At 40.7% G+C, this 27844-nt stretch overlaps 1 protein-coding gene across 14 annotated transcripts in view; it reads right to left on the bottom strand.

Moving 5' to 3' along the window:
* Positions 1–6068: 6068 nt before the first annotated feature.
* DMD (dystrophin) overlaps positions 6069–27844 on the bottom strand; it is a 2532480-nt gene continuing 2510704 nt past the window's right edge. For 10 of the 14 annotated variants that reach the window (XM_043457704.1, XM_043457699.1, XM_043457698.1 and 7 more), the window contains 2 exons: positions 23175–23267; positions 6069–8613 (listed from right to left, as the gene is read on the bottom strand). In XM_043457704.1, the coding sequence (XP_043313639.1) occupies positions 8516–8613; positions 23175–23267 (191 nt within the window). In that variant the 3' untranslated portion in view covers positions 6069–8515. Of the gene's footprint in view, positions 8614–13126; positions 13159–23174; positions 23268–27844 lie in introns of all 14 variants that reach the window. The other 4 variants (XM_043457701.1, XM_043457703.1, XM_043457712.1 and 1 more) reach the window with 1 other exon arrangement.

Raw genomic sequence — 27844 nt, 5'->3', positions numbered from 1 at the left:
ATAGAGTGTAGATTCTATGGTACCCAGAGTCACGGGTTGAAGAGAAAACTTTAAACTCAATCTGCTGGGTTTTTTGTTTTTTGTTTTTTGTTTTTTTTCTGGCCGAGCCTCACCGATATGTAGGATCTCAGTTCCGGAATCAGGAATTGAACCCACGCACCCTGCAGTACAAGCTCAGAGTCTTAACCACTGAACCGCCTAGGAAGTCCCCAATCTCCTGTTTTCCAGATGAATTAAACCGAGGCCCGAAATTGTTACAAAGCTAATTTGAGTGTGCCTTAAACTTCCCAGGTGGCGCTAGTGGTAAAGAAGCCACCTGCCAATGCAGGAGACAGGAGACTTGGGTTCCATCCCTGGGTCAGGAAGATCCCCTGGAATAGGAAATGGCAATCCACTCCAGTATTCTTGCCTGGAGAATCCTATGGACAGAGGAGTCTGGTGGGCTACAGTCCATAGAGTTGCAGAGTCAGACACGACTGAAGTGACTTTGCATGCATGTGTGCTGTGCAATGCCGTGCTTATAGTTCTGCTTCTCCAGGCAGGAAAGAATCCCTGTTGAGCATTGTCTAAAGGGCCCTTTGTAGGGACTTCCCTGGCAGTCCAGTGATTAAGACTCCATGCTTCCAATGCAGGAGAGGTAGGATTGATCCCTGGTCAGGGAACTAAGATCCCATGTGGGAAGGCCAAAAAAAAAAAGAGAGAGAGAGAGAACGCCCCTTGTAGGGCTGCACCAACCCCTGGTTGTAGGAAGCTTTGGTGCCATATAGGATTGTTATACTCCTCGTCATTGCAGGTGACCCCTTGGGAGGCAGCAACGATGGGAATCAGCCAATTAGCTGAAAGGAGGTGGATTGACAATGCAGTCATTTGGAAAACCATTTAATTTCACTTGCTGCCAACTTCTGATAAGAAGCATATACACAATCACCTAAGACAGGAGTGCTGCTTAATATTTTTTCCAAGTGTTTAAATATTACCACTTAGTGGTGATTACCTCTTTGCATATTTGTAAGAAAACAAATAAAATGAAATGTATTACTGGGTTATTAAGCCACATTTTGTTATAAGGGATGTAAATAAATTTCATATTTTAGTCTGCCAATTATGTTACTTCTCTCCAGCTTCTGAATATAATTAATTAAAACCATAATGCGTCTGTGATCAAAGTTTATATTAATATTTAGATTATTAAAGTACAGAGAGAAAATGATTTTCCACAAAAGACGTTTTTACTTAGTAAATTAAATAATTCCCACTTTACACTAGGAGAGAAAAAAAGTAGAAAATAACTTGGAGATTTCTAACATGAGCAACTCGGAGGGTGAATTCACATAATTATAAATACATTAATAGTTGTGGGGGATTATTTGCAAAAAGGACTGCAGTAATTTCCTCTCTCTCTTCATGTCCTTGAGCATTTCACTTCTACTTTTAGCTTGCCCGTGTGACTCACTTTGGTTAATGGAACCATAGCAAGTGTAACATAAGCAAAGACTTGCAAAGTGTGCATTGGTCTTGGAAGCTCTATAATCACGAGATGTGAATGAGACCAGGCTAACCTGCTGGATGAGTGGGACACATGGCCAAGTCATCTTCTTCCTTACCTGCCATAGAGCCAACAATCAGACATATGAATGAGGCCATCAGGACAAGCCAAGCTCCGCCAAGCTTACCCAGACCAGATGAACAGCCTGCCAAATAGTCAGCAAGTATAAATATTTATCCTTTTTAAAATTATCTTTTAAGTAACTATGTTTGGGGTGATTTGATTTGTAGCAGAAGTGAAATGTGATCAAAGGTATCATCTTTAAATACTGTGTTTTTAGAGAAAAAAAATAATAGCTCTGTTCCATTCCCATTACAATTTACTGAGAGTGGTGTACATGCATTGTCTCTACTTCCTTTCTCCTAAATATCTTTAAACTCCAATTGGATTTCTACCTGTTCCAGTCTCCTGAACCTGCTTCTAGAACACCAAACTCTCCGAGCCTCCCACTCTTGTCCCTTCCAGTCTCCTTTCTGACTCTGCTACTCCTTCCCAGTTTCTAAAAACTTGAGCTTCTGGGTCTTCTCTATTTTACATGATTTCTCTGCATAATTCATCCTGTTCCATGGCTTTCAATGTCACCTGTACATTCATGGCTCTCATATTTACATCTCCAACCCTGCCCTCTCTTCTGAATGCCAGATTCCAATAGCCAGTTACCTCCCAGACATCTTCATATGGATATCAAACTCAGTGTGTTCATGTCAATGCATGGCAAAAACCACTACAATATTGTAAAGTAATTAGCCTCCAACTAATAAAAATAAATGGAAAAAAAACTCAACATTCAGAAAATTAAAAAAAAAAATAGGGCTCCTGTTTCCCCACCCTAGACTTCTAACATTCTTTTCCCATGGCTTTCCTAATATTAATATATCAGTTACTGGCATCTCCAGCCATCCAGTTGACCAGACAATAGGATAGAATTTGTCCTCAATTTTCCCCTTTCTCTCTCCCTTTAAGTACAATCTATTAGCAAATTGTGTTAGTTCAATGCCCCAAATACATGTGCATCCTTTTCTCTCCACCTCCTAATATATTAGTTTGAAACACTGTCAATTGTTTTCTAAGCTAGTACAGTTTACTTTAAAATGGGTCCTGTTTCTACCATTGCTCTGCCATAGTCTATTCTCTAGACAGCAGCCAAAATCATCATTTAAAAACATTCAGCTCAAATGAGATCATACCATTACCTTGCTTAAATCCTCCAGTGACTTTAGATTACACCACAAATAAAGGACCAACTCTTTACTGTCTAATCAAGCCTCTGCCCACCTCTCTGTGGCAGACTTTTCGACTGGAATATGGAATTTCATGAACATGGCTTTGATTATTCGTTTGTTGGCAATAGTCAATTCAGCAAGTATTAAAAAAGTGATTGGACAGTCATAAAATGAATAAATGGCTATGTTGGCACTTGTGTTCTAAATATTATAATTTCCTTAGATATTTCAATGAATCAAAAATATTTGAAATGCATATGCCTTAACAAATAGTAAACATAAGGACTGCCATCCTTGAAACTTTGTGGTGATTATCATATGTAAGCTGGTCAGCAGATACCTACACAGAATTGAGTTTCCTAATCTTAATAGGAGTAATGAAATCCTGGAGTGATAAAATATTAGTGAAATGTTCCTTGTTTTTATTTTTTATTTTTTTGACCATATGGCATGCAGGATCTTGGTTCCCTGATCAAGGCTCACACCAAGGCTCCAATTTGATTTATTGCAAAATGGAAAGTTACAGAAGAGCTAAAAGTGTTGTGAATATATACAAAGCAAACACATATGTGTGTGCATGCACACACACACAGAGAAGTTAAGCCTAAAGTTACTGTACATAATCTTTATGCGATTATGAGAAATTCATCTCTATATGAAAGCCATTCTGGAACATCCCCACACTTCACACACACACAGAATATTGCTTGTTATTGCACCTCTGGCTTGTTGCTGCTCTTGTGTTGTCAGGTAAGTCCAGGAGATCACAGTGCCCGGCAGCTCCAGGAGCAGTGGGGGATGTATTTATGGTTCCTACTCTAGTGGCTTTGCTACTGTGGGGAAGAATGCGATTCATGTCCTTCCTGCACTTGATGTGAAGCCAGAGTCTTTGCGAGTGTGCCAGCGCTTGCCTTTGTCCTCATTCTGCTAGTGGAGCATTACAGTATCAGGGAGTCCCACCGCGGCTCCACGAAACACATCCATTAGTCTTGGTGCTTCCCCCCAAACACACATTGTACTCGCTGATGCACAAGCTGTGCCAGCTTGATCCATTTTGATTTTTAACTGAAATAATTCCCTCCCTTCCAGCCTCTGCCAAGTGTGGAAAGGAGAGCCAAGTGCCCTCCTCAGAGTCAGCCCCTCACAGTTGTCTCAGACAGGTTCAAGTGCTGGAGTCCTCAGGTAGCTAGTTGAATGCCATCAAAACAGCCAGCCTGGGTGTTTCAAACAGAAGCAGGTTTGGGGAATGGCAACGGGGTGGGGGGGGATACATGATTTATTTAAACAGGATGAAAATTAGCCCTGGTATGTGTGGATTTCAAGGGGAGTCTTGCCAGGTAGTAGCCACTTAGGTTGGCGTCATCACCCCAGCCTCAAAAACTTGGGGATTCATTTCAGAATTGCCACACCCATTCAACACCATTCTTAACCAGCTTGACCATCACCAGTTATTTTCCAAATCTCTGGAATAGGCTGTGGGCTCTCCTGGCAGCTCAGAATACCTACTCCAGTATTCTTGGGCTTCCCTGGTGGCTCAGACGGTAAAGAATTTGCCTGCAATGCAGGAGGACCTGGGTTCAATCCCTGGGTTGGGAAGATCCCCAACTCAGGGGAGGGCATGGCAACCCACTCCAGTATTCCTGCCTGGAGAATCCCCATGGACAGAGGAGCCTGGTGGGCTACAGTCTATGGGGTTGCAAAGAGTCAGTCATGACTGCTTGACTAAGCCCAGCACAGGATGCTGCTGCTGCTGCTAAGTCACTTCGGTCATGTCCCACCCTGTGCGACCCCACAGACGGCAGCCCACCAGGCTCCCCCGTCCCTGGGATTCTCCAGGCAAGAACACTGGAGTGGCTTGCCATTTCCTTCTCCAATGCATAAAAGTGAAAAGTGAAAGTGAAGTCTCTCAGTCGTGTCCAGTCGTGAAGTCTCTTCGCGACCCCATGGACTGCAGCCTACCAGGCTCCTCTGCCCATGGGATTTTCCAGGCAAGAGTACTGGAGCGGGGTGCCATTGCCTTCTCTGAAACACAGCACAGAATAGGCTGTACCTATTGGACTTGTGTCATTTCTTTGAACTTCCCAGCATCTGAACACTGTTGGGGAAGTCCTCCCCTTGAATCTGGGTGGGAGGCAAAGATAGGCTCTTGCTAGAGGACTTGACCTTGCTAATCCTTTCTGAGCCTCCTCTGCAGCTGGGACAGAGGCAGATCAGGACAGGGGGGAGGGGGGTACCCTCTAGTGGTGGTCAGGACTATGTAGGAGAGGGGTGTACTCCCCAGACCAGTTCTGAGAAATCATTTTGGGCATGATTTCTGTTGCTCAGACATCTCCTTAGGTCTGATACCATTTATAATAATAGAAGTGGCAAGCAATATGTCTACAGCAAACTGGTTAATTCATACACTTGTTATTACTAAAACACAAAACAAAACAAACACTATAACCACTGCTGCATAAAAATTACCTCCCAAGTTACAAATGCTTACCACCTTTGATCCAGAAAGCTCACTTCTAGGAATGTGTCCCGTGGATATATTTTTACGCAAGTGAAAAGATGAAACGAGAGATGTGTGGTATTGTCTGTTAGAGTGAAAGAGGAAAACCACGACCCACATGTCCCACCAAAGGGGACCACTTAGGTGATATCCCGCAAACACCCACTGGATTATGAGACATCTATAAAAAAGTATGAAAAAAAGTGAAAGTGAAGTTGCTCAGTTGTGTCCAACTCTTTGCGACCCTATGGACTGTAGCCCGCTAGGCTCCTCCATCCACGGGATTTTCCAGGCAAGAATACTGCAGTGGGTTGCCATTTCCTTCTCCAGGGGATCTTCCCAACCCAGGGATCGAACTCAGGTCTCTCACATTGCGGGCAGACTCTCTACTGTCTGAGACACTAGGGAATCCCTGGTTTCCTGGATTTTTTCCTGAAAAAAGTATGAGGAAAGCATTTTATATGTTGAAACAAAAAGATCTATTTTGATATAATTAAGAATGGATTGAGCCCATTCTTAAATTTAAAAAACCAAGATGTGCTAATGAATGCATAGAATGCTAGGTTCTATGTATGAAAAGGAAAAAAAGTAGGAATCTATGTTTGTAATTGCTCATATAATACTGACACTTTGGGATACACAAGAAATTATTGATATTTATTCAGAGGGCAGTGAGGGTGAAGTGGGAATAAGATAGTGAGGGTCTTTTCACTGGCTCTGTAGATTTTTCATTTTTTGACAATATGAAAGTATTACCTATGTCAAAGTGACTAAATTAAAATAAAAACAATGCAGTCAACACTTTTTTTTTTAACATAACTGCGTGCTTTATTGAGAATACACAGTAAAGCAGTAATATAATACAATAGTAAGGCATATATTTGGTGAAGTCTGATATGTTGTGAAAATGCAGTAAAACTGAAGTTTTAAAAAAATAATTAGTAAATGTTACAGTGTTGGTGTTAAAACACAATATATTACGATACGCAAGTAAGAACCCAGTACCTGAAAACAATGACATAACATGCCATGTGATGTTTATGTTTCAGCTACATTATGACTTACAGTTTACTACTCGGTGGTTATAAGGAACATGAAATAATGTCCAAATTAATGCATAAAATGTATCAATAAAGCTCTCAGTTTTTATTAAAATATTTTGAGACTGACTCCAGAACTAATGTCTAAAAGATAAAACAAAAAAGATTAAAACAAAATCAAGCACTCTATTTACCTCTGATTTTAGAATGAAACTTAAACTTCTTAGTAGGAAGTAAAGTAACCCCTTGTTTTAAATCATGGTTAAAAAAAAAACAACACAAAACCTCAGGTAAAGAAAAAGTCCAGCGTCACATAAAGGAAAAAAAAAATGCCAAGATTAAAATCAAATCTTCATGTCATTTGTTACCTTAGAGCTTTGGGTTTTCTTTTGGAAATTATAAAGGAAAAAGAAAATGGAGGAAAATGTTCACACAATAGACAGGTGGTGAAGCTGTGAAATCAGGTGTGCACAATTATTAGGAACACCCCAAAACCAAAGTGAGGTAGAAATAGCATGAGAAGCCATGTTTGATGTTAATTATCATTAGTAAAATAAGGAACAAAACCCACTCTCCAAAAGTTAATTACACTTGATGTAAGAGGTAACAGATTTGCAAAATGATAAGATCACAGGGTGATTTCTATTGAATGGATGATAAAAAAGTGAAAGACTAATAAGACAAAATGAAAGAGTAAAGCTTTTTTCCTACCAGTTAGTCCTCTTGCCTGTACTCCTCTTTTTGAATGATTTCTGTTTACTTATATATAGTTAACCTGCCTAATCCACCAAAAAGTGGGTTGGAGTACCTCTTGGAACATTTGAATCCATTTGCGTTCCCAATCAACAAACCTGCCTGGAGTTACTTATAGAGAAATGCTGAACAGGGACGCAGGGGTCCTGGGCGTCTGGGTGGATATTTAACAGTGTCATAATGTGATGGGGCAACTGTCTTCCACATTTTCACAAGGGTTATTCTAAATTAAGTCTTGTGGCATTTACAAACTCATTGCAATGGGGAAAAAAATCTTACAAAGCTGGAAAACCAAGACACCCACTGCTGTTTCACTGTGAGAAAATAACTGCATTGTAATTATAAAGCTCTCTCTGTAAGGTTATGGACAGTCATCCAATCCTTTACGTGAAGAGTGGTTTGCTCTCTCTGAGGGAATCTACAACCCTCCTGCCTGGGAGTTAAAAATGCCTTCAGATGCTCTTTCGTCAAAGCATCACTAACTCTAAACCGTGGCACTGTCAGCAGCAGGAAGCTGAATGTATCAACCAGTGGATTACTCTGACATAGTAAGTCCTGTGTATTCATTCATATGTCCCTTAAAAAAATTCAATACTCTAGTTGTCAGTGGAAAGTTCAAAATGAGAAACATCTGGAACTCTAGACTGTTTTAGTGTGGTAGTTTCCTTCTGGCTTCAGGCTCCAGGGAGGATTCATTCTAGACCAAGCAGGTGAGCCTGGATGATGAGAAGCAATTTCTTTCCATTAGGAAGTGGCAAGAACATTTGAACGAGAAATTTTAAATGTCTCTTGAAATTTATATTTACCTATATACCTACAGTGCTTACATACTGATAGACATATAGATGTGTAAAATGAAAACCCATGGCCAGTCCCACTCAGTCAACAATTCCAAACAGAGCCATGTGAAGTAGTCATTTGGTGGTCTTAGAGGAAGTCCTATCTTTAATACGCAAGAAAAGAAAAAAAAATCCATGAATTTCATATGGATACCACGCTAAAAGGATGCAAAACAATGCGCTGCCTCAGTTTGTGTTTGTGTGTTTGTCTGTGTGTGTGTGTGTGTGTGTGTATGTAGGTATGTGTTTGTTTTTAGGGGTTTTTATAAACAACTTTTTTTTTTATAAAGCACACATTAGTTTACAATCTTTCTTTATAACTGTTATAAATTTTTAAACAACCCAAAATGCGTTCCATATAAAGAAATGGCAAGTTATTTAGCTATCAAGATTTTACATGTAGTTTTCTTATAACTTTTTGTACAATTGCATAGACGTGTAAAACCTGCCATTGTTAACAAAACAATAACAGACTTAGAAACTACTGAAATCTACAGTATAGTACCACTACCCTTCACAAAAATATAGATTTTTTTTCTTGTAAACTCTTACTGTCTAATCCTCTTGGTTGTATGAATATTATAAAAACCATGCGGGAATCAGGAGTTGTAAAACATTTATTCTGCCCCTTCTTCATCTGTCATAACTGAAACTAAGGACTCCATCGCTCTGCCCAAATCATCTGCCAAGTGGAAAAGGCTTCCTACATTGTGTCCTGGAAAACAAAGAGAGAGAGAGACTTGATGCAAGGTGCAGACATCATCACCCCAACTCTTTGCCGCTGTGGAAATCATCCCCCGTTTCTAGGTGAAGACAACACAGACGCTGCATCGAGGGGGATACACAACAGGGCTTGGTTTTTCACCAGTGTTCCAGGAAGAAGCAAAGCCTTGTTAATGAAGCCATTCCACATTGTTAGTATCAGCCTCCTATCAGGGATCAGGCTCTTAGCATCATAGAAATGGCAAAAGTCCAAGACTATACTCCCCTTCCCTGTGTAGCTATATATCAGAAGGATTCCATGGATAAGCGCAAGATTCCTATTGTAAGAGGAATAATCCATGGTGGCATGTATCTTTTCCACCTCGTTGTGGGAGAATATTTACTATGTACTTGTATTTAAAAGAAAACTTGTTTTTCCTATTAAACAACCACCACCACAACTATCACCACCACCATTCTACTACCATCACCATGAATGTGAAGTCTTCATCTCAAGGCTATTACAAGCTGTTGGCTCACATCTAAGGCTATGGTGGAGGTGACTGTTTTCTCTCTGTTCTTATTTGAATTGAAAGATAAACCCTTGACCTTTTGATGCACTACTAACATTTGAATTAGGAAGCTTCAGGGGAAAAAAATCACTTTTGATTCCAAATTATTTGAGAGCCTAATTAGAATATGACCCACATGTGTAGCATGCGTTTGGGTATCCTGTGAATCCATTTTTGATCTCCTCCTAAATGAGGGTTAAAGAATAGCCTTTTAATAATAATATGACATGACCTAGTATTAATCCCCCAGCATGGAGCATAAAGGCAGCCCAATGTCTCTCGGTACTTTGTGGTGAAATTCAGATCTAGAGTAAGATAATTTGAGACATACTTTATGACTTGCCTTTTCATGTATGTCCCATATTTTTATACAGCTAATTTTAATTCTTGGACATTATTAAATCATTCTACTATTCAAGTACTGCCTTTGAAAGGAAAAATGCTTTACTAGGCTATTACTACCTTGCCATGTATCAACTTTACAGATTCCCATAATAATTGTTAAAATCCCTATAAAAATTAAAGATAGACTACGGCAGGCATTCTAGTCTAATATTTATTTCAAGAGACATATCGTTTTTAAATATACGAGAGGATCTGAAGAGGATTCATAGGCTGGCACTTAAACAGCCATGGCACCAGATCAAGTTAAGACTTATTAAAAAGTTTAAGGCCGTGCAGCCATTTATATTATGGTGACGAAGTTTGTAAATCTCTTTGAGCTTTATTAGGGCAGAAAGTTTCAGTGAGGACTAATTGTGCTGTAAAAAAAATTTACTCTGGATTTTGGTTGAGCGTTATGTACTATGCATAGAGCAGGCCAAGAGTTTGGCAGCCCTCAGTGAAGAACTAAAATCACCTTTGGGTTTTCTAAACCATAAAAACCACACAAAGACATAGTGAGTCCTTTGCTGCTCCTCAGAGCACAGATATCAACCCGATGCCAGCAGGTTAGAGAACTTCCCTTGTGTCTCCTTTTGACTGCCCAGCAACTCTGGGAAAGCTGTACAATTATTCATGTGTGATTGAAAATAGATGGACTAACTGCAAATTTTTAACTGCTTGCAATCTTAACAACAGTCACTGAAACCACTAAAAGCAAAACCCAAGATTCTTACAACCTGACACCTAAATATAATGCCAACCATTTCTCACGACCCACAGCTGCCTACAGTATAGTCTACCTGGTGGCTAGAAACATGTATTATCAAGCAGGCCAGAAATCACTTTTCCCCCTATCAGCTGATTAACAATGATTACAAAGGGCCTATTTTAGACTGTGTACCAGGAGATGTAGACTGCAGTTCAAAAGATAACCAAGACAAAGAAATGCATTTATAGATTAGATAGCCAGGTGGTACTTTTCCTACTCAAAATGGTGTTCAGTTACTACACGGAAGAAAAGGTCTCGAGTCTCTTAAGAAGCCTAAGTTCTAGGGGTATCTGCTGTTTACAAAGTTACCAGGTCAAGCAGAGGGTCATGGTTCTTAATACACCACACACACTCCCACAAAATGTTAGGTGGCCGTTAACCTATCCAGATGGTTAAATATCCACAAAAGACTGCATGGCTGTCCAAAAAATGAACGTATCTACATGATGCCTTTCACGACTGTGTTTACCTATACCCATTTCACCAGAAAAACAAAACTCTACAGTTTTCCATGGAGGTTTTCCTTCAGGCCAGAAAAAACAATTCTCTTGCTCGAAATACTGCCCCGAAGAATCATACACCGGAACCTGCTGGAGGCATAAAACCACACACAAATAGGGACACAGAAAATAAAGGTTTGTATCTTGCGTCTATTATCCAGGTGTGGAAGGCAGCAGACTGGTGAAAATCTCCTAACTAGGAGCACTAGAGGCCCTGAGAAACAGGCAGGATTCAGACATCTGTGATGAGCTTCAGGCACAAGTAGACCGAAAAATCTGTCTATAGAAAGTATTCATTTCATCCATCCTTAAGCAAGGACTGTTGACGAGAAAGGCACCGTGCATTTAACATTAGGCTAGCTGTATGTTTTTCCAAGTCGGCGCGAACTGTGACACACTGAGCTGCACACGCCACCTCTGCCTCAGGGAGCTGTCTGCGGCAGTGATTGGGGACTGAGGATTTCTGGCAGAGCCCCAAGACCTCAATAACAATCTGGCACTCTGTTTTTGAAAAAACACCGTTCCCAAAGAAATGGTGAGCATTCAACTGGCCAAAGGAACAGCCAGAATACCGTGGTGAAATGTGCTTCTCTCCTTCTAGAATTTAATCTTGGAAAAATTACAAGATTTTACATTTGGGGGATATTTTCATAACAATAAAAAACATCACTATTATTTGGATTTCCTGACTTCCTGGAAACTTGTCTGACTGTAATACACCTCAGGTAGTAGAGTTTCCACATGCCTATGGGACTGCAACTACATTTGCTGGTCTTTTCTAAAAGTCATTCATAAGAGACATATGTTCAGGGTGGTTAAGAAAACACAGTGCAACTTTTTACCACAAGTTAAAATAAATTTTAAGGAGAACTTACCATCAGAGTGAACCCAAGAAGTCTCACATTAGAAGGCAAACCGTCAGGAGCATTCAATACTTCACAGATTCAGGTTTCCTGTTTTTCCTCCCAGCCTACCACTCCCTCCCTCGGACCCCACAAGCCTTGGAAGGGGGTACAGGTGGAGACACACTGGAGGATCATTCAGTCAATTTGACCTGCATGGCATGGCACTGGCAGAATTTCCAGTGTGACTCCTTACATTTAAATGAATCAGTGGCTACTCTTGTCCATGTTTGTGCTAAGGATTCAGAGCCCTCTCCTAAGGACTCCCCACCCATCCAGCCTGTCTTGCACCAGAGTATACGCTATTGCCATCCACGGGAGAGCATCCCTTCTTGCTTCCTTCATACTCAACTCTTGGTAAGCACAATCTTGTTTCATTTGGGCTGTCACTCAACATGCCATTTCGTGAGGTAATTCAGTGTTTAGATAATATTCCGGGTAGTATGCAGAAGGAAGTGGCTTTTACTATTAAACCCCAAACCACATTCAGTGATAACACTGTACCCTACCTATAAAAGGCATTAAAAAAGTCCCTCTAGACTCCAAAATTCACTTTTTATTCCTGACTGGGTGTGGGTCTGTTTGGTTCCAGATGCCAAGTTAAAAACAAACAAACAAACTCCTCTAATGGGCAAGTTGAGATGTCATATGCTTTTCACACATCGTTTTCTAAGTGGCAGTAAAGCATATAGTTAAGAGCGTGGCTCTGGACCCAGACTGCCTGGATTCAAATCCTGGCTTTGTCAACTTGGACACCCTGCTTACCTGTTTATTGACTCAGTTTCCTTATCTTTAAAATGGGGTTGATACGAGTACCTACCTCAGAGGCTTGTTGTGAAGACTACATAATGAAAAAGATGGCAAGTGCTTAGAAAAGTCCTTGGCATACAGTAAGTGCTCAAAAAACAATGTTAGCTAAAGTGGGAAAGAGAGAGTGTAGGAACCAGGAAAAAGAAAATGAAAACAAAATGAAGTCATCCAAGAAGAATAAAAACCAAGTGCACTGGCAGAAAACACTAGGGTCTTGGAAGTGGAAGGAAGCTTTATGATTCATCGACTATGTGTGAGGCTAAATGTATTGTGAAGATTTTGTTTGTGTTGCAAATGGCAACAGATGATGAACTTCCGGATTCCAATTTAGGGACTATAAAGGGTTGCCCTTTAAGAGAGTCCTGTTCCCCCAACCCCTGGTCCTGTTGTCATGGTGATGACAATGGCCATGAACATTTTAGGCATGTTCCTCATGAGCTGCAAGTGGAGAGGTGACTACCATCCTTATATGATGACATGTGTAATACACACATGCGCGTGCACGCACACAATTCTTACACAGACGCCAAACATAGAAAGCGGGATGAGACAGACAGAAGCCATGGCTGTGAGCCTGAATCTCACTAACCTCTCTCATTGGCTTCCCAGGGGTATTTCTTCCTTTAATAATAGAGAGAGGAAGAGGCAGAGATATCAGAAAGGAAAAAAAAACATGCATAAATATACAGTTTCATACCAATTTGCTTCTTTTACCAAACAAATGTTGAGATGACAATTCATTTATCCCCTTCTGGAAAAAAAAAAAAAACAGAAACAAAAAACCCAAAAGACACATCCAGTCAAATAACCTTTACATACACTTAAAATTGGTGTAAACAGATAACATGATCCAGAAGACATCACTCAGAGGATCCACAGAGCTCATGTGTCTAAGTGGATGAAAGTTGGCTCAGCAGGGAAACCTGACAAGCTGAGCATTGTTTTCAAGGGCAACTGTAGAATCTCAAGTTTACTCGCCAAAAATCTCAGAATCTCTTGATTGTCCACTTGACAAGCAACACACCAAACCATACACGGTAGTTGGTTTGGGGTGCCAAAAATCTGCACTGTGAAAGCAAGGTGGAATACTGCTTCTTAGAGCCTAGACCCCATCCTCTCGGGAGAACTTGTTCTGTCTGATAGGAGCTCAGCATGTCTGTGACAGGACTGGGGGCACTGGAGAAAATGGAAACAAAGCAGGAAAAGAGTTAAGTCCCACTATGGGCAAGCCACGGAGCACAATTCAGCAATGAACCTTCACCTTTCATCTCATGATTCAGCAGATCCCAGGAGCCTGGAGGGTCTGTCACAGACCCCCCTGGCCTTGTTGGTTTTCTAGAATCCTATGTCTGTATATGCAGTTATGTGTTTTCGAAAAGCAGGCTGTGGTGAGAAAGTTTTGCTATGCTAGTATTTATAACTGGACAGAAAACGAGGGACTGCTGATCGTACCTGGCATGTCTCGGGCATGTGATCTCCTTTTTATCTCCAGGGTACCCCAAAGTGAAGTCCTGGTTGTTAAACTGTGGCTTTAATAGTGGGATATTTCCTAAAACAATCTTCTCTGGAATCCAGTATATAGAGCAAGATATAAGCAGAGCAGAGCCCCTTCCCCCAACATACCATGGTCAGGGGCTCCAAAAGGACCTATGAACCAGGGATTCCTCATTGAGAGCAAAGAGATCTGGAGCTACTCATCCAGAAGAAAGCTTTCAAAACTCAAGCCTAGGGCTGAACTTCTAGCATACAGGTAAAGGTTTTCTAAGTATGACCTTCTCCTGCCTCTGCCTTCCTTCCGAATTTTCCTGAGTCAGCCCTTTCTTGGGGATACAAAAACGGCAGGCATGATGAGGTTAAAAAACATGGTCAAGGTATTCACAATGCTCTCCAATCCAGAAAAGAGAGAGAGAGACAAAAAAGTACTGGCTCAGCAGTTGTGGGTGTTTCCAATGGTAGGACCATAGCAGACAATGGAAAAAAGGAAAGGGGGAGAACAGCATCATCTTTGAGGGCCCAAACCCAGTGTGAATGAGTCATCTATTCTCCTTGACACCACTGGAAAAATGAAAAAGAAATCTTTTACTTCATGGTTATACTGTCTGGTGGTAGAATTAACTCTCTTCCCCTATAAGATTATAGGCTCCTTGAAGGTGGGTCCACATGTTGCTCACCTACCTCTCTACCTCTGATACCACTACTGTACCTTGGCACTGTGGGTATTTGGTAACTGCCAGGTGAACTAAGGTAGGAAGGTCGCCACACTAGGTCATGGCCAAGAGTCCTTTGATGTTTTTGGACACTTGGCCTTGTTTGTTGTCCTTTAGCTTGGATGCCAAGGGCTGCTAACTGGTTCTGGCTTGTAACTTGGGTCTATTTTTCTATTTTTTAAATTTAAGTATAGTTGATTTACAATGTGGTGTTAATTTCATGTATATAGTAAAGTGATTCATATATATGTATGTATGTATGTATGTATGTAAGTATGTATGTTATGGTGGTTGTTTAGTCACTAAGTTGTGTCTGACTCTTTGCGACCCCATGGACTGTAACCTGCCAGGCTCCTCTAGCCACGGGATTTCCCAGGCAAGAATACTGGAGTGGGTTGCCATTTCCTTCTCCAGGGGATCTTCCCAAACCAGGGATGGAATACACGTCTCCTTTGTCTCCTGCACTGCAGGTGGATTCTTTACTACTGAGCCACCTGGGAAGCTATATATGTGTGTGTGTGTGAGTATGTGTATATATATATATACACATACATACATACAGTTATTTATTCTTTTTTGGGGGGGTAAGTTTTTTTAAGAATTTTTTGATGTGGAACATTTTTAAAGTTTTTATGGAATTTGTTATAATATTGCTTCTTTTTTATGTTTTGGATTTTTGATTTTTTTGCCTCCAGTCATGTGACATCTTAGTTTCCCAGTCAGGGATCAAACCCACACCCCCTGCATTGGAAAGTCTTAACCACTGGACCACCAGGGAAGTCCCCATATATTGTTTTTCTGATTCTTTTTCCACATAAGTTATTACAAAATATTGAGTCTGGTTCCCTGTGCTATACAGTAGGTCCTTGACTTGGGTGTATTTTTAAAGACTTCAGAACCTTAGGAAGGTCAGGGTTGTTAGAAAGCAATGTGATTTAGTTCTGGAATGTAATTATAGTTACTAGAATGATAAAGGTTACAGATCTTCATTAATTCTTCACCAAGCCATATTCAGAGCTCAGGGTCAACTGGTCACTGCTGAAGGTGCAGCAGATGCTTTGGATTGTTTCAGGCACCTCTTCAGAAGCCATGCTTTCTGTGAAATAGACCTCCCCAAGTTATATGATCCCTAAGTTCTTTCAAAAACCCTCCCTCATCACTTTGGGTTCTGGTGTACTTATTAGCATAGTACAAACGGAGGTCCACTGTGTGTTCAAAAAGACTTAAAACACATGTTTTCTGCTTTTATCAGGAGTAGTTTCTATGCTGGCAAAACAGAGGCTCACTGATTGCGTCATTAAAAAAAAATCTTTACCAATAAATCAAGTACCAGATAAAAGTTGCATTGCAAAAACACATTCTTTGGAAATGAGTCTCCTTAGACCTTGGGTTAGGGGGTCCATCTGGCAATGTGGTATGCTGTCTGTCAGGAAATGAATCAAGAGAAAGAGGAAGTGTGTCGGGGAGTCCTGAGTCTAAATAAAGGGCTTGGTCAGGTCTGGAGAAGTCGCATTTCCTCAGGCAGTGGGAAGCCAAGATGATTGGCTGTAATTCATTGTTCAGAGTCACAGTCCCGGGATGTTCCTGTTTCTGGGTATCTTTATTAGCTTCTGTATCTCAGTTCACTGACGGTTTTTAAAAGTTCAGGAAGAATGAGTTCCTTTTAAGGATCTCCGTTTGATTACAAGTGAAGGAAGACTGAAGTGGCTGTAGTTGATTGAAAATGCAGGGTCTTTGGTGAACATGGATATAAATGTATAAATCAATTCAGAGGCACAGTTTTGCTGAGCTGAAAGTTGATCAGCTCTGAAATCTGTGACTGTACATACATCATGAGCTAGAGTGGACAACAATGTAATCATGTAAAGCCGGAGTTGGCAAAGTTGCTCTGTAAAGGCCCAGACAGTAAGTATTTCAGGCTTTGCCAGTCACAAGGTCTCTGGAGCAGCTCTTCAGCTCTGGCACAACTATCTACCCTTGGAGTGAGAAAGCCTCCGTAGACAATATGTAAATGAGTGGGGGTGGCTGTGTTATGATGACAGCTTAGTTATGAAGGCAGGTAGTGAGCCAGATTTGGCCCACAGACTGCAGTTCACCGAGCCCTGATGTAAAGGAGCTTGGATCCTTTCTGGAAGCCGAGAGGAAAGAGAAGGGAGCCCGGGACTAGGATGCTTCCATCCATCTGCAGGCTTTCTGTTGCTCTTCCATGAAAGAACCACAGACAAGGCTTTGATTGTAGGTTTTGCAGAGCTGTTGGGTTGCTAATTTAGAGGCATTTAACAGACTGTATGTGGGCTTATCTCAGAGGGGGAGTATGAGAGAGAGAGGATGGCATGGGCTGTGGGGATAAAAATAATGTAGCACAGGTCAGCAGGTAAAAGATGATGCAGGCAGCAGACAGACCTGACAGACAGTGCTGACCACTTCCTGAGCTGTCTCACTGCACTAAGAGCTTATCTGGGATCCTGTCATTAATCTATATGGACAATGACACCTCATTTTTACAGGGGCCAATACAAACCCAGACTAGGGAAGCATTTTCTTTCATGAATGCACATGCATCAACAAAGCTCTTTGTTTGACTGCTAGATGATCAGAGATATGTGGATAGATCGCTTCAAGAGTTGATGTTAAAATGATGTTTATTGTTTGTTCTAATCAGGTAGCATTCCTATAGAATGATGGTGAGGATTTAGGAATTGTCTTATGGTAGATAATGATTCTTATTACAGTAGAGTTCAACTCCTCCATTTATAGACACAGGGAGAGATTATATAGGTAGATTAAATAGGTTAACTACAAATTGGCTAACATTCTGGGTTTAAAATACACCAAGGCCCTCAAGCTCCTCCAGTGGTTGTAAGTAACTAACCAGAGCTAGAGATTCATCAGGAAAGATAGGATCACAAAACTAAACACGCACACATTCTCAGTGTGAACTGCCTGCAGTTCAGAGCCATTCTGAGACAGGGTAGTGCTGACTATCACCTGATCACTAAGCGGAGGAGCAGGCAGCTCCCTTTATTAATTCATAGAACAGTTTAGCCAAGGCCATCAAGATAACAGCTGAAGCTCAGTTGAACAAGGCTCTTCCCTCCTTTGGGTATCCAGGTACTTCTAGTGGAATGGTGAAGATTAGCTGATGCCTGAAGAGTTACTGCTAAGTCAAAACTGTGGGAAAGTGTAACAAAAAAGTTGTGAATTTAAAGTACACACTCCCTATTTATATGCTTTGTATTTATGAAAGACATAATACTAAAAAGTCTTTTCCTTTGTGGGCAATTACCTAGCAGGGTTAAGGAAACCATGAGGTGGTATTTAATAGCACTTTTCCACTAAATGTCAGACCTTTGGGTCTGACATCTGTTTTAAGTTATGCAAACAGCTGTCCAAGACAGCTGTAGCAAGCATGAACTCCACTTTTTGTAATACACCAATGGGAACGTGGATGGCAGACTTAGATGAAAAATCCAGTGTTCTCTAAGACACTAGCCAGGGTTTGGCAGAAACTTCCATGGTGAAACTCTTAAAACATCATTTTTTAAAAAAATATATTCACCTGGGTCAGGAAAGCTGAGATCAGTTAGAGTAGTATTTTTTTTTCCTGGTGAAAATGCAACATTTAATTTTGTATGTCTGTTCTAATTTTTTCAATGCATGGATCTTGCTTGTTTCTTTATTAATAAAAGACTGCAGTTGACCTTTAAACAACATGGGTCTGAACTGTGTGGGTCCACTTACACACAGATTGTTTTCAATAAGTATAGTACCTGTATTTTCATTTTACAGATCTTTAAAATAAGTGTGGGGAATAGTGTGCTCGATTATGGATCACAGTATGTGGAACTAAAAGAACTAGAGTTTGAATCCTGATTCTACACAAACTATTTCAGCTTCCTGCCCTTGGCTGAGTCACCAGTTCCTTTGTTATTAGTGAAGCAGAGAGAGCAGTTATGAAGGTTTTCAACTGCTAGGGAACAGTGTTTTTAAACCACTGGATCAGAAATCAATATAGTGGGTTGCGACCAGCATTTTATTTTTAAATACATAAAACAGAAACAGTGTGGTTGTATGTAGTAAAGAAAGTATTGTCATGAAACTTTTGTTTCTGATCTTTGTGTGTATATGTGAGTATATAAATATATGTTTGCTATATACACAGTGGGTACATACATATATGTGTGTACATACACACACAAATAACTTGTATCTTTACCCCAGTCTGAGATGTAATATTTTCTCTTATTATGGATAATGATCAGAAAAGATCAAAAGCCACTGTGTTGAACATCAAAGATGCTAAAATGATCTTTCAAGGCCTTTCCAATTCAGGAGAGTCTCTAATCCTGAGACATTAACAATCCCAAGATTTCTGGCATAATATCAATGTATCTACCAATTGTTAATATAGTTCCACTACGTCCTACTATATATATATATACACACACACACACACACATATATATATATGTATGTGTATGTATATATTGTCCATTCTTTGAAAATTAAAAAATGCCTTTAGTTAGAAATAAAGTATCCCAAAATCCACTTTAATAATTTTTATTTTTTTGGGTGAAGTAGAAAAGAATTGTTTTATTGCAGGGAGACAAGCCAGGAGTCTAGGGTAACTAGTGCTTAAAAGACCTGAACTCCTCTAAGGCTTTCAGCGAAAGGTTTATAAAGACAGGGTGAGGGAGGGGGGTTGTGTTTGTGATAAGCTCATGGACATTCTTCTGATTGGTTGGTGATGAGGTAATTGGGAGTCAGTATCATCAACCTTCTGGTTCCCACCTGTCTGGGATCTAGATGCTTGAAAAACCACTTTTTAGAGTGCATTGATCATCAGCCTTTTTACAAATGAAAAGACATTTTATCCATTTAAATTTATGGACAGATAGGTGGAATACTGTGACATATAACAGGAAATATATATTTAGTCTTCATCCCTCTTCAAGGCACAATACTCTTAAAACCCTTGGAATTTCCTGTGGTCAGCAGCAGCAAAGTGTCTTTTGTTATGTGCTACTGAGGTGACTTTTGGATGGATGCTGGTTGCTAGGGGAGCCAATCAAGTGATGAGAGGGTTGGAACTTTGAGTCCTACCCCCTGACCTCTAGGAAGAGGAGAGGAAATGCCTGTGTGCTCAGTTGCTTCAGTTGTGTCCAGCTGTTTGCAACCCCATGGACTTTAGCCCGCCAGGCTCCTTTGTCCATGGAATTCTCCAGGCAAGCATACTGGAGTGGGTTGCCATGCCCTCTTCCAGGGGATCTTCCCAACCCAGGGATCGAATCTGTGGCTCATGCACTGCAAGCAGATTCTTTACTACTGAGCCACTAGGGAGCCCAGAAGGGAGGGGCTGGAGGTTAACTTTAATCACCAGTGGCTAAGGATTTAATCAGTCACATCTATGTAATGAAGCCTCCACATAAACCAGAAAGAATAGGGTTTGGAGAGCTTCCTGGCTGGTGATCATGTGGAGACAAAGTGGGGAGAGTGGTGAGCTCAGGGAGGCCATGGAAGCTCCACCCCCTTTCCTCTTGTCTTGCTCTATGCATCTCTTCTGATTATATCTTTCTATCACATACCCATGATCTAGTAAAGAAAATGTTTCTCTGAGTTCTGTGTGCTGCTCTGGCAAATTAATTGACCCAAAGAGCAGGTTGTTGGAATCTCTAGTGTATAGCCAGTGGGTCAGAAACCCAGCAGACAACCCAGACTTAAAATTGGCATTCTGAAGTGAGGAGAGGAGAGGCTGCCTTGTGGGACTGAGACCTTAACCTGTGGATTCTGACCCTGTCTCTGGGTAGGTAAGAGTCAGAACTGAGCTGAACTGGAGCATATATCTGCTGCATATGCCAGCAGCATATACCTGCTATTATATGAGAACTGTTTGGCAGGGTGGGAAAAAGAACCTACACATTGCAATGGGGTGCAAAATCATAAAGGGCCTATGATAAGGTATAATTTGGTAGGAATTAACACACACACAAAATGTCAGGGTCATCACATCACAGAGAGACCAGTCAGCTCTTCCAGCAGCTTATCTACTCTCTCGTTCTGTGTTTGTTTGTTGATTTCATTGTGTTTGCTTCAGGACAATGAAAGAATTCTCTCAGGCCACCAGGGTACTGTTGAGTAAGTAGGAACTTGGTTAATGGAATTGGTTTCAGACAAAGCCTGCTTATGCCCTATTTGAGAAGTCCAATCAGCACTCAGGGGATGAAATACTTCCATAAGCACTAAGTTAGTAAACACTAACCAGGCAGCCTGAAGAGAGTTTCCCAGGTTTCCATGTAAGTAAATTACCATCATACAAGTGAATGTAAGATCAGAGGCTGACTGCCAAATACCCTATCAGAGGAGGTGTACTTCTGGTCTTTCACACTCCTGTGCTGTTTAGCCGCAAAGACATTAAGAGGGGGATACAGGGAGAGGGTGCCTAGCTCTCACCTTAAGATAGTCAGGATGGCCAGGGACCCGGTATGGGTATGAAAAGGCTGCCACTGGGGCAGCAGAGCCCTGCACCCTGCTCCAGTCTCTCCTTGGATCTACTCTAGTGATTTGGATGTGAAAGAAATGCCCGAGGTGACCACCTACTTCCCACAGAATCCATAAACAAGCTTTCAGGCCAAGGACTGAGGATAAGATGCAGGTCTGTGACCTTCCAGAGAAAGCTGGGGGTCAGTGAAATGTGTGTGAGAGTTGGGCTCCACAGCACTGGGCCCATGAGGAGCTGTGTGATCTTGAGGAAGACCTTGCTCTGCCTGAGGCTGACGCCCTCCTGTTTATTTCGAAGGGTGTTTCTAGGGTTCTCTCATGGCGCAGATGTCTCCATCATAGGAGTAATACAGTTAATTGTGCCATGATTTGAACGTCTGGGAGGGCTGTCTCCCCAGCAGACCATAAGCACCTTGAAGGCAAGAACTTGGCATTTCTCCTTTGCATCCCTAACACCTCCACTGGCACATAGTAGGCGCTAGCGACAGGAGGCAGGATAAAGGTGAATGCATTTGATTTTGGTCAGACCAGCATGCGGTCTTCTTGTTATGAATCAGGGCATCTAGGGAGTCAGTGAAGGCAGGATGGAGAAGAGACTGGCCAGGTGGGGGATAAGGAGGTGGGTGGAAGACACAAGAATTTTCTCTCTTAAAATCAACACATCAGAGGCACTCAGCAGTGAAAAGATGGCTGGTGCAGACATTTAAAATTAGCTTCCCCTTACGGTTCCTTAGCAACGCTCTATCAGAACGTTATTGCTTTTAATGTGCCTTGCACAACGCTCACTCACACATCAAATAGCTGGGAAATGGCCATTGTTAACTGACACTGAACAAAAAGATAGGAAAAACATAGGGCTGCAAACACCCTACTCATTGCCCTTATGGAGAGGAACAAATAGCCCCATTGTCTGTTGCCCTTCCCTCCTTGGCTGCCCATTAGGGGTCCTAATCACTGGCCACAGAGCCTTATGCTTTCTCCCCTTGGCTTCTCTAGAATTTCCTTCTATTTGCTCATAGGTGACTGCTGCCATTATGTTTTTTTTTAATTGAAGTATAACTGACATATGACATTATATTAGTATCAGGTGTACAACCTAGTGATTTGACATTTGTATGCATTGCAAAATGATCACTCTAATAGGTCTATGTACCATCTGTCACCATACAAAGTTACAGGTTTTTCTCTTGCTATGAGAACTCCTAAGATTTTCACTCTTAGCAATTTTCACATTTGCAATACAATATTATTGACTCTTGTCCACATGCTCTCTGCCATTCTTTTTATTCACTGAAGGGGGAGCGGGTCAGTGACTTTGTTTTATGTTAGAGCAATGAACCAAGAAAAAAATAGTCCAAGAAACTAATGCCTTTCTTTGTGAAAACTGCATTCTAAGGAAGTGAAAAAAAAATAACAAACTAGTACATATATATTTAACTGTACTTACATTTAAATGAAGGGGTAAGATACAGTTTTTAAATATACATAAAGGACATCAGATTGCAAGCTCAAGTGCCCACCACTACTGTACACTAGGCATATTCTGCACTTTGCTGTATCACGTGGTAGCTGTATGTCTCTGGTAAAGGCACCGTTAAGGCATTAATTTCCTCATCTGTAAATCTCACTTAATAATTGCTCCATAGTAAAAGCTATCTCATAATTAACTCTTCAGACTAATGTGCCAAGCAAGGAAGACAACCTTATGAATGTTAAGTTAGTATTCTTATTTCTGGAAACAGGCTATTTGAATTCAAAACACTCCAAGTCAGAAATTCACATTTGAAAGGAAATTCTTCTCACAATGATCCCAAATTGGCATTCTGTCAGCACTTGTTTATGTTAACATGGAAACTACACATGCCAGTTGTGTACGGCAGTGAGCAGTCTACTTCCGGTGAGTCTGAGTGACTTCCGAGTCATGGCACTTACCTCTTGAACTAGGGAAGGAGTTGTTGAGTTGTTCCATCACTTCCTCTAACCCTGTGCTTGAGTCCTGGGGAGGACTGAGAAGGTCTTCCTCGCCTAAATGGAAGCAAACACAAAAAATGGCAAATTACACTTTAGGAAAAAACTGTGAGACTAGAGAAAAGGTTCATGATAGCATTTTAAAATCCAGCATAAACTCTTTGCCACTTGTTCATAAATAACAGAAATAAAAATAACCCCTCAAGCTAACTAATTAGGGAGCAATTCCTTCAAGGGATGAAGAATTTCATGCAGGGATTTATGTACGTCATTATCTTTGGAAAAGAAAACTGTGTACCTGCTTAGAAGTTAAGATAAAGTTGCCATAAGTTGCTTATGCCCCATTAACAAATGTGAAATGCTGTTCTTTGTAATAAAAAAGGATTAGTGCACACTTGCAGTGTGTCTCTTCAACACAAAAGAAGAATGTGACATTTTGAATTCACTTTATGAATGTAAGGAGTGGGGACATTGATGTATTTTTTCCATTCTTTCCTTTGACATTTAACAAAAAAATACAAACAAAACTCAAATACCTTTGAAGTCCAGTTTAACAGGGAGAAATAAAGAGTTTCAAGTGATCTATAAAGGTAATGAAATATTGGTATTTTAAGGACTGTACATATGGAGATACTGGGAAGTTATGTTCCTTTCCTCTTTGTTACATGGGGTTACTTCATAATTATGTTTTTGGAGGCTTACAAAGGGAAACTTGTTTTTAATTTTTGAGAGTTTGTTTCTGCAAAGAAAGAAAGATGATTTGGAAGGAAAGGAGGTTAGGCATGAATGGTCTTCTGGGGATGGGAGTCTCCTTGTAAAGTTCGTTGATCTGTGTCTCTATTGTTTATTCGTGTGTCAAGGAAATACACCTCAAATAGCATTTGCAGTAAGGGAGAAATTTCTTAAGAGCAAACAAAATTATTTTGAACTTTGAAGGTCTCTGAAAGTCATTTTCCATAACATTCAATCTTCCAACTGTGAAAATAACGTGTTTTTGAGTTCTGTTTGTTCAGTACATTGTCACTTCCGTTTAAAACAAGACCTTGTTTCAGCAAACCAACAATAATGGACACACTTAAGGACAACCTCAGGTTCACATCTGACTTTAAAAGGGAGCCAGTGATGTAATGACTTAAATATGCTTGTCATTTCCTTTGGTCTATGCCACTTGGAATTTCATCTCTGATTATAGCCCTGCATTTATTACCAAGTTTTCGCCTTTTCTTTCTTAAAGCAGAAGCTGAAAGAATCATTAGCAATGCTCACCACTGAGATAAAATCATATGCAAGGTGAATGTGAGGCTGTATACCATTATTAGAAAGGAGGGCTAAGGACCTGGGAGAAACAAAAACCCCTCTGATTCAGTGAGTCTCCTGGTAACATACCATAGGAAACCTCTTTGAAGTACTAAGGGCAGGAAATGATTGCTAAAGAATTCAGGTCATAAGGTGGAAAAGGAAGTTGGAATATTTATCCATCCACATGCACAAACTACTTGCTCATATTCATGCCTTTAAAAATCAAAGAATGAAATTCAGCATCTGTAGTTTCTTCTTGCCTGTGCTTTTAGACTACCATCATCTGAAATAGATGGAATGAATGAAATATCGCCAGAAGGAACAGGATGCTGACAGCTGCAGGGTTGATTATATCTCTTGGTTCCATTACCAATTGCAAAATTTTGCTGATTTGGGGAACATAAGGCATTTTTCATGGCATCAAGTCAACTTTAGTGATTGTACACATTACAGAATAAGTCAGAACCAACAGAGACACTCATGAGCAGCAATGTTAATATTTCTGACAGTTTAATTACCTCACGCTGGAGCTCTAGGAACTCCACTGGACTGTGATTAAGGTTTACATGCAGTTCAATGAAGTGACTGACATTCTTCTCCCTGAATTACTTCAAGGATCAAAAAATAGTATAAACCTAATGATGTCAACCAGTCATAACTATCATCTATGAGTCTCAAAGATATGTGTCTGAGTAGGAATGTAAACTTGGCTTCTTAGTTTCAGTGGAAACTTTCATGGCAGTGATCAATGTGTCTATTCAGTTTTTGAAGGCCTATTACATCCTAGGTGTAAACATAAACAGTAAAATATAATCTGTTCTTAAGATTTTCACAGTAAGTAGAAACTCCTTTGGGTTTAACTAAACTCCTTTAAGAATCAAAATCAGAATTATATACATGCATGAGCAGAGGTGAATCAACCACTGAAAAATGTTTACAGCCTAATATTTTCTGTCAGATTATACTGGAAAAGTGAAAACAGCTAAATGACACCTGAAATTAAAGTAATGCCACTGAACTATTCAACACTGAGCCAGATTTTAAATGTTAAAAAAATTTCAAAACAGATTTATTTATAAATTCAAATGTTTCTCAAAAGCCAACTATGTGGCAGGCAACTGCTCTGAGCAGCATTCTCCGACCTTTTTGGCACCAGCGACTGATTTCGTGGAGGACAATTTTTCCACGGACCAAGGCAGGGCAATGGTTTCTACATGATTCAAGTGCATTACATTTATTGTGCACTTTATTTCTAGTTTTATTACCTCAGCTCCACCTCATATCATCAGGCATGAGGTCCTAGAGGTTGGGGACCCTGGGTTCTGAGTACTGGGATTATAGCAATACACAACTAAAAAGCTTGGTCTCCATGGAGACATTCTTATGGAGGAATACAGGCCTCAGCAAAGAGGGCCAGGGAAGGGCAGTGAGGAAGACTCTGCAGAAAGGGGAGTCTAAGAAGACCTCATTAATAAGGGGCAGATGAGCTAAAATGTTAGGGACTTAAAGGTCTGTAGTTATTAGAAAGAAGACTTAGAGCCATGTAGTTAATTGAAGGAAGAGTGCGTCAGACAGAGAGAATAGCAAATGCAGAGACTCTGAGGGGAGAGTGCAATTGGGTTGTTCCAAGAAGACCAGGAAATTGACTAGGGCATACAAAGTAAAGTGACCAAGTACTGGAGGGCACGTGCTTCCCTGGCCCAGGAATTTGGACATGGTCATATGCCCTGTTTTGGCCAATGGAATTTTAGCAAATATGACATAAGCAGAAGCTTGTAATATCCTTGGGTGATTGGGCTTGCTTTCTTGTGCTTATGTGCCATAAGAAGTACAGGATCCAGTGGTTTGCTGACCCAAGGAGGATGAGAGACATGTGAAACAGACTTGACCTCAACCCACAACTAGGAGTTGTGCTAGTTGAGCTCGAGCACAACTCCAGTCAACCAATAGATGCATGAATGACAAATACATACCTTGAGAATTTTCCGATTATTTTGTTACATAGCAATAGCCGACTGGTATACTCTGTTTTAATGTACTGAACCAGCAAGATACCAATGTTTACAGGTTATCTTAATCATATGCTGATATGTAGCTATAACATTATGTGAAAGTGTTAGGTGCTCAGTCATGTCCGACTCTGTGACCCCATGGAGTGCAGCCTGCCAGGCTCCTCTATCCCTGGAATTCTCCAGGCAAGAATACTGGAGTGGGTAGCCATTCCCTTCTCCAGGGGATCTTCCCAACCTAGGGATCGAACCTGGGTCTCCTGCATTGCAGGCAGATTCTTTATGGTCTGAGCCATCAATATTATAGGCAACTCCAAAATGTTCCTGACTCCAACAACAATACTAGTGACCATAACCGTCCTCCCACCAAAAAAACCCTCATTTGTTCAACAAGAAAACATTTATTGAGTCCCGACTGTGTACACTGGGAACTTGGCCAGCCGTCATCTCTACTTCACCAATGCACTGCCTGCTAAAATAGTACTGCCAATGGTTAAGGGATTTCTAACTTAGTTAATTGCAATTCTTTAGCATTAATACTTCAATTTTCCAATCCAAGGTAATTGCCACAGATGTCCATAAAAATCCTTTTTGCATTATTAGCCCTAGATTTCATGGTTTGTCTGAAGTTGGTCCAAAGAAATGACAGAAACATTTAAAAAAGATAAATGTTTCAAAATAAGGAAAGACATAGTCAAAGTTAAAACAGCACTCTGATATAGTATAATATGCTAGACACTGCTGAAGTGAAAAGAAAAGGAGATGGCTCAATTAAGTCTGAGATAAAAGAAACGAACTCATTTGCTATGGGCAAGACATTCTGCAAGTCTTCTGAAATTCACCATGGTTTCAGGCTTTCTTGAAAGGAAGAGATCCCATCTATCTGATTTGCCTGTCAATTCAAATGATAATTTTACTTCCTTCAAAAGTGACTAAAAAGTGACGTTAGCCAGAAGTGGTGCAGCTGAGACACAAGAATCCTTACACCCATTATTCTCTTTACACCCAAGTGAACTATTGCTGTTTTCTCTTCATATAAAAGGAAGCTGTGTAAAGTGAAAGTTACTCAGTTGTGTCTGACTCTTTGCAACCCCATGGGCTATACAGTCCATGGAATTCTCCAGGCCAGAATACTGGAGTGGGTAGCCGTTCCCTTCTCCAGGGGAGCTTTCCAACCCAGGAATCAAACTCAGGTCTCCTGCATTGCAGGTGGATTCTTTACCAGCTGAGCCACCAGGGAAGCCCAAGAATACTGGAGTGAGTAGCCTATCCCTTCTCTAGGGGATCTTGCTGACCCAGGAATCGAACCAGGGTTTCCAGCATTGC

The sequence above is a fragment of the Cervus canadensis genome, chromosome X, assembly GCF_019320065.1.
Source record: "Cervus canadensis isolate Bull #8, Minnesota chromosome X, ASM1932006v1, whole genome shotgun sequence".
Lineage (NCBI taxonomy): Eukaryota > Metazoa > Chordata > Mammalia > Artiodactyla > Cervidae > Cervus > Cervus canadensis.
The sequence above is the reverse complement of the archived record's forward strand: the minus strand, read 5'-3'. Positions and strand labels throughout refer to the sequence as shown.